The 6,700-nt window shown below is 53.2% G+C and overlaps 2 protein-coding genes across 5 annotated transcripts in view; one reads left to right on the top strand and one right to left on the bottom strand.

The window, feature by feature from the left end:
* Window positions 1-6,700, bottom strand: part of RRAGB (Ras related GTP binding B) — a 119,570-nt gene that overhangs the window by 111,914 nt on the left and 956 nt on the right. The window lies entirely within an intron of this gene.
* CLCN5 (chloride voltage-gated channel 5) overlaps window positions 5,709-6,700 on the top strand; it is a 90,157-nt gene continuing 89,165 nt past the window's right edge. Inside the window, exon 1 of one of the 2 annotated variants that reach the window (XM_007507744.3) lies at window positions 5,709-6,020. In XM_007507744.3, coding sequence (XP_007507806.2) covers window positions 5,764-6,020 — 257 coding nt within the window. In that variant the 5' untranslated portion in view covers window positions 5,709-5,763. The remainder of the gene's footprint in view (window positions 6,021-6,700) is intronic. The other variant, XM_007507745.3, reaches the window with a different exon arrangement.

The raw sequence follows: 6,700 nt of genomic DNA, 5'->3' as shown, positions 1-6,700 counted from the left end.
GTTCACTTGGAGGGTGAAGTGTGAGGCCAGGCTGCAGAGAGTGAGGTGAAAGGATGTGGTGGCACCACACAGTTCGGCAGACAAGATCGATTTGAGAGCGATTTCGGCTAACAGGAAGCTCAAGTTGGAGGGTTTTTTCCAGGATATGGGAGAGTTGGCCATGCTTGTACGCTGGGGCCTGGCAAGAGGTGAGCTGGGATAACACAAGGGAGTAAAAGATCAGAAAGGAGAGGGCAGCTTTTTAAACCCTTACCTTCTCTGTCATGGAATCAATACTAAGCCTCACTTCCGAGGCAGGAGAGTGGTAAAGACTATGCAGTTGCGGTTAAATGATTTACCCAGGACCACATAGTTAGGAAGTATCTGAGGTCAGATTTGGACCCAGGACCTCCCCATCTACAGGCCTGTTGCTCTACCCACTGAGCTACCCTGCTGCCTCAGTAAAGGATAATGTTAAGTTGAACTGGTTCACCAAGGGCTCCAGATATTGGGAAGGGAGAAAAGTGAGGCCAGAGCAGAAGCGATGGCCTAGTAGATCACTGCAGGAGGTATCAGGATCATGAGTTTAGGGCTCAGAGATACCTCAGAGGCCATCAAGTCTCCACCTGTGAGGATGAAGAGTGGGTGATGATGAATATTTTGGCTGCCCCTGACACCTGCTAGCTGGAGCAGCCCATATATGGACCTGGGCATTTCTTTACCATGTCCATATTGCCATTGTTGCTATAACTCAAACCAGACACTTTTCCTGGCACCGGGCCTTAGTTAATGGGTTTGTTTTAACTTCCACACTGATGCGCATGGTCTACTCACGCCATCGCTGCTCACCACTTGTCGGATCCTCCTGGGATCTGCCCGTTTCTGCTTTGGGACATCCATCTTCGACATGACCCAGTACATGAACCATGTTTCTATGTGTTCCTGGAAAAAATGAGCCCGACGCAGACTGGTCTCTGTCCTAGCAGGGAAGGTCATGGGGCTGGAGGAACAAGGACAGTCTTCCAGCGTATCAGGCAGAATGCAGTGTTCCTTCAAAGCGTGGCAGAAAGTCTTCAGCACGAAAACAAAGACATAGAAGGCTAAGAAGAGGCAGACAGGCCTGCTGACCTACGTCAGGATCCTGGAGGCTGGAGCCATGTGAACCAGAAGTGAAATAAAACAAGGAGGACCCTGACATACTTGGAAGCAAGCAAGAGATATGAGCAAAGCTTCAGCAGACACAGGGCAAAGGGCACCTTGACCCGTGGCACTCTGATCCAGAAAGAAGCTCCTTCTCCGCTGTGGATGCTCCCTCCAACCTCTTCCCCTGCCTTACTTTGTAGGGCCCTGAAAAAGGGGTCCAACCATGCCCAGGTCCCATCCTCAGAGGCTTGTGGCCCCTTGGCCATCCTTCCCCAGAGCTCTCCGATGATGGGTTACCTGTAGGACTATCCTGGGGGCTGCTACTTTCAGCGGTCCTCTCCAACTAAACTACCACAGCCTGGCAGCTCCTGGAGGGCAGGGACTGTCTCATATATCTTTGCCCAGCATCTAGCACTGGTACTGGCACAGAGTAGGCACTTAAGAAATACTTTGTGATTGAGGCATTTATTGGCAAAGAGGGGGGACTCCTCTCAGAGGAGGGGGGAGGGAGGAGGAGGAGGAGGAGGCAGTGGTGGGTGCCAGTCCATAGCTGGTACAGTGGCAGCTATTTGTTGACCTGATAACAATAGAGAGGAGTTGTTTTCCTGGAGCCCATGTCCAGGACATGAGACAGAACCTCCCTAGACCTGTCAAACCAGATGACTACTACCCACTTCTGGTGATTCACATGGGCTTGATCAAGAACACAGTCAGAAGGAATCTCAGAAGTGTTGCTAACACTTGTGAGGCCATGGATGATAACATGAAGCCCTTAGTTTCACAGGTGGGCTTTTCATCTTTGCTACCCATCAAGGGCAAAGGTTTCAGGAGAGTGAGTTTACCTCTAACAGGAGGTAGGAGTAATGCATGTGGAGTCAGAGGAATTGGGTGCAAATCCAAGCTCAACTACTTATACCCTATGTGACCAGGCAAGTTGTCTTCCCTTTCTGAGCCTCAGTTTCTTCACTTATAAAATGAAGACTAGCTCCCTTTGCCCATGAGATCACAGGTCTGGATCTCAAATACGTGTGTGGGAAGGTTCAAGGACCAGATGAGGGAAGAATGATAAAGGCTATTTGGACAAAGATCTATATGGGCAAAAATAGAAGTGATAGTGTCATGAGAGTATACTAGAGACCACTTGGTCAGAAAGATGAAATAGATCCTAAATCTGCCAGGATAGAATGCTGGGGCTACTTTAATCATTCAACCATTTGCTGAAGTGCTCTCTCTCTCTCTCTCTCTCTCTCTCTCTCTCTCTCTCTCTCTCTCTCTCTCTCTCTCTCTCTCTCTCCTTTTCTCACCCCTCCCCATTTCTATTTTTCACTCTCTTTGTCTTTCTCTCTCTCCCTCCCCCCCGCCCCTCCCTCTCTTTCTGTCTCTGCCAAAATCAGAGTAGCTGACATTTTCTTGAGTTGCTTCAATGGTAGGTTCATGCTTTCGAATGTGGAGGAATAAAGGATCTAATTATCATCAACAAGAGGAAACCTGAGAGTAGAACTCATGGCAGCCTTGGAGAGAAGTGACCCCTCCATCTGAGAACATGAAATAGTGGAGCTCTGGGCCAGCCATGCAGAATTTGCCGAGTAGCCCAGATGACAAGAACAGATTTCAAAGGCTTCCAAGAAAGGAGAAGTAGGATCCCAAGGTCTCAGACTCAACAGAGGAAGTCAGCCTAGGAGAAATGGGAAGTCCTCAGGAAGGAAACTGTGAAGATACAAAAGGAAACAATTCCAGGCACCAGAAAAAGGGAGTGGGTGGCCAGCTGGAGAACCAGCTTACTTACTTGCTGGCTATTGGGAATCCCTCTTGCAGGCCCCAGAACTAGCACAGCACCCTAAGGTGCACATCCCCATATCCATCTCTGCTCATAGTCATCTGGGGCCTGGAAAGCCACATTGCCATTTTCTCTGCCTTCTGTTTCCCCAACACAGGACTCCTGGGTCCTCCACTAAGTGGGGAGATCCTACTACACTGGATTCCTAGCATGATGGCAAAACTAGTCACACAGAGCATTCCTTAGCTTCCCCCACCTCCACCTCTGCCCAGGGGGTGGGAAGCTGAGTGGTGCTCACGGGTACCCATCTATGTGTTCAGATCAGCAGAGGAAAGGAGTCAGGGAGTCTTGGAGGCTCCTGATTCATTTGATGTAGGAATCCCTCCAAGTGCATTGCTCAGGCTGCTCCTGGGGCTTTCCTGCCACTGGGGTGGAAGTTTTTGAGAGATGCTGTCTGCCCAGCTCCATGCTGGGTGATTCAGCCAATTTTCTCAAGGCAAGTTCTAGTGTCTCTTTCTTCGGGCCTCTCATCGTCCTGGTTGCCTTCCTCTGGACCCCCTCCCATTAATAATGGCCATCATGATAACTAGCACTTAATATACAGCAGGAGCTGTGCTAAGAGCTTTACAAATGTGATCTGGATTGAGCCTCACGATATCCCTGAGAGCCACGTGTTACCATTATCCTCATTTTACAGTTAAGAAAACCGAGACAGAGGTTAGGTGACTTGCCCAGAGTCACACAACCAGTAAGAAGCTGAGGCTAGATTTGAATTGAGATCTTCCTAACTCCAGGCTCAGCTACCTTGCTGCCTCAATGTCTGTCTTACTTGGTGGTGCCCAGAACTGAGTCCAATGCTGTAGATGTGGTTTGACCAAAGCAGAGGACAGCAGGTCCATCACCTCCCCTTTCCAGGAAGCTGGCCCTCTCTAAATGCGACAAGCAGCCTCCCTCCAAGCTCTGACCTTGGGCCACGCCCATCCCCATAATTTCTAAAGAGCCATTTTTATTGGTATCTTCTGCATCTCTCCCAACTTCCCCCTCCCAGAGAGCCATTCCTTAAAACAAGCATTTATTTTTTAAGAAAAAGAGGAAGGAGTGAAAGAATTCACCACATGAAAAAACTGGCCATTAGGGGCAAAGTTCCACCCCCAAGACAAGGAGGGAGCTCCCTGACGATTTTCTATCATTCACTTTCCACTGTTTGCTATTGGTCCTTCCACCAATGTTGTTGACAGCGGCCAGAATGCTTTCTTAGCTCTGCTCACTTCTGGAGATCTTCTTTTCTGTCCCTCTTTGTATTGGTCTTTTGGCCCAGCAACATTCCATCAGCTTTAAGTGCCCTGGTTTGCTTAGCCGTCCCCCAACCGATGAGCCTCTCTCTACTTTCTGTCCAGGTCTCCACGATGCCAAAAGGCGCAATGGCAAAAGTATGTGGCGACTTCCTTTCGGGTGGTGGTTTTTAATGGATGACCTCCTCCTCCTCCTCCTCCTCCTCCTCCTCCTCCTCCTCCTCCTCCTCCTCAGCTCTGGCAGAGGGAGAATCTCTCCCTCCAAGCGTCTGGACATTGCAGCCACTTTCTTTGCATGATCCAAATGGCTTTCCAGAATAGTGGCCCAAATGCTCGACCCAAGCATCCTTGTCTTGGCCAGGCTAGAACATGCACACACGGTAGTTCTTTCTTCAAGCTTTTAGACTGCCAAGAGAAAAGCTATGGAATCTACAGACATCTTGGCTTGAAATCCAACCAGGCTCAACCACCCAAAGAGCAGTGATAGATGGACCAAAAGGAAGACAACAGACAAAAACGGGAAAGGATCTGTCAGCGTTTCTAGGATTTGATGACAGTGAAACCTTGATATTTGGACTAGCAAACAGAGTTGCTACTGTGCTTCTTATGAAGATGAAGACAGGCTTGGTCTATATGTGTGCTACACACAGAAGAGGACAGCCACATGGTTGGTTATGTGGTGGATAGTCAGGAAGACCCGAGTTCAACTTCAGCCTTTGATACTTTCTAGCTGGGTCACTTCACCCTGTCTGCCTCGGTTTCCTCCTATGGAAAATGAGCTAGAGAAGGAAATGGCCAACAACTCCAGTATCTCTGCCAAGGAAACCCCAAACTGGGTCATCAAGAGTCAGACAGGACCCAAAGGACTGAACAACAATAATAACACCACATACACAGACACAGGAGAAACCCATGCTAGCACCATTGGCAGCACCCTGGCCTGCAGCCTCTTGTGTCCTGTCTCAGAGATCTCAGAATGCTCTTCACACATATTTAGGGAATCCCTGATGCCATCTTGGGAAGGGAACAGGTAGCTTTGGGTACAGCAGGACACATCTTTGTAGGCAGGCAACTGAGGGAAAGGTGGAGAGCAGCCAAGATTTGGCACAAGGGCTTATGGGGGAAGGGGAAGGTTCCTCTGACCAGAGTTTGTTCCTCTTGCCTCTTAGTCGACAATCATCTTAGAGAACTGCGCTTAGGCCCCAGAATTCAGCAAATCTGAGCCAATCAGAGGTACTAGGGAGCCACTGAAGCTTCTTGAATTGGGGGGAAAGGGGGTGATAGTCCTGGAGAAGAACAGCTTGCTTGGCTGGCTGCCGATTTCCCAGTTGAATTCAGTGTCGCTGAAGTGGGCATGCCCCTCCCGCGCTTCAGCAGGTAGAGCATCCCCTGGTCCAGCAGAGGTGGGTGGAGGGACCTTACCTCGGGAGCTCCTCCTAGCGGCCGTCCAGGTAGAGGAGGCTTAGGCCCTGCCCCGTCCGCCTCCAACATGGCCGCGGGGGGGCAGATCTGCGGATGGGGGCGCGCGCAGGCGGTTGCGCGCACGTGCACGCGCTCCTCGCGTGCACGCGCATGTCACATGAGGCAGCGGTGGCCGCGGCAGCCAGGGAGCCCGAGTGCCCCCTCCCCCCGCCCCTCCCCCTCCGTCCTCCTCCTCCTCCTCCTCCTCTGGGGAGGCCTGGGGTGGATGGAGGAACGCCGCCGCTGCTGGGGCCGGGGCCCGGGGTTATTGCCGCCACGGCTCCGGCTCGGGCGAGCGGGCTGAAGCCGCCGCAGCCGCCACCGCCGCCTTCGCCTTCGCCGCCGCCGAAGCAGCCGCCGGGCTCAAGGTAACCCCCGGCAGCGTCCGGCCGTCCGGCAGTCTCTCGGAGCGCAGCAGTTGCAGTGGCTGCCTCCGGGATCGGCGGGCGGGGGGGGGCGGGGGGCTGCTCCTGCTGCGCGGAGCTTCGCCTTCTCCGGTTCTCCCCTCGGCTCCGAGCGGCCCCGGCTTCTTCCCCGCCTCTGCGGGCCGGCGCGCTCCTTCTTCCTGGCCCGAGCCCGCGTCCGTGGCCAGGCCGATCTCGCCAGCTCCTCCTGGGCTTTCTTTCTCTCCCTGGAGGCTGGGACTAAGTAGGGGCCGCCGAACTCCGGCGGCCCGGGGACAGAGCTCGAGGCGGTCGCCGAGCCCGGCCCGGAGCGAGATTCCCAGTTTGAATGACTCCAGAAGCATTACATTTCGTGTCCCCGGGGGCCAAGCCTTCCGAGATCCGGCCTCTGTGGGCGAACGCCGACGACCCCGAGCCCCAGAGCCAAGAGCCGGGCAGCCTGTGGGCTCGGAGCTCGCCCTGGTGCTGTGTGTGCGTGTGTGCGTGTGCGTGTGTGTGTGCGCACACGCACATCTTGCGGGCTTCTTTTCCGAGGGAGGGAGCTGGATGACCCGGAGCGCTCGGGAAGGGCAGCCCCCCCCCCTCCAGCCCCCAGAGCCAAGCCTAGCCGGGCCCTCTAGGCTGGAGCCCGAGACCACGCAGCA

The sequence above is a fragment of the Monodelphis domestica genome, chromosome X (assembly GCF_027887165.1).
Source record: "Monodelphis domestica isolate mMonDom1 chromosome X, mMonDom1.pri, whole genome shotgun sequence".
NCBI lineage: Eukaryota > Metazoa > Chordata > Mammalia > Didelphimorphia > Didelphidae > Monodelphis > Monodelphis domestica.
This window is presented reverse-complemented; position numbering and strand designations above follow the sequence as displayed.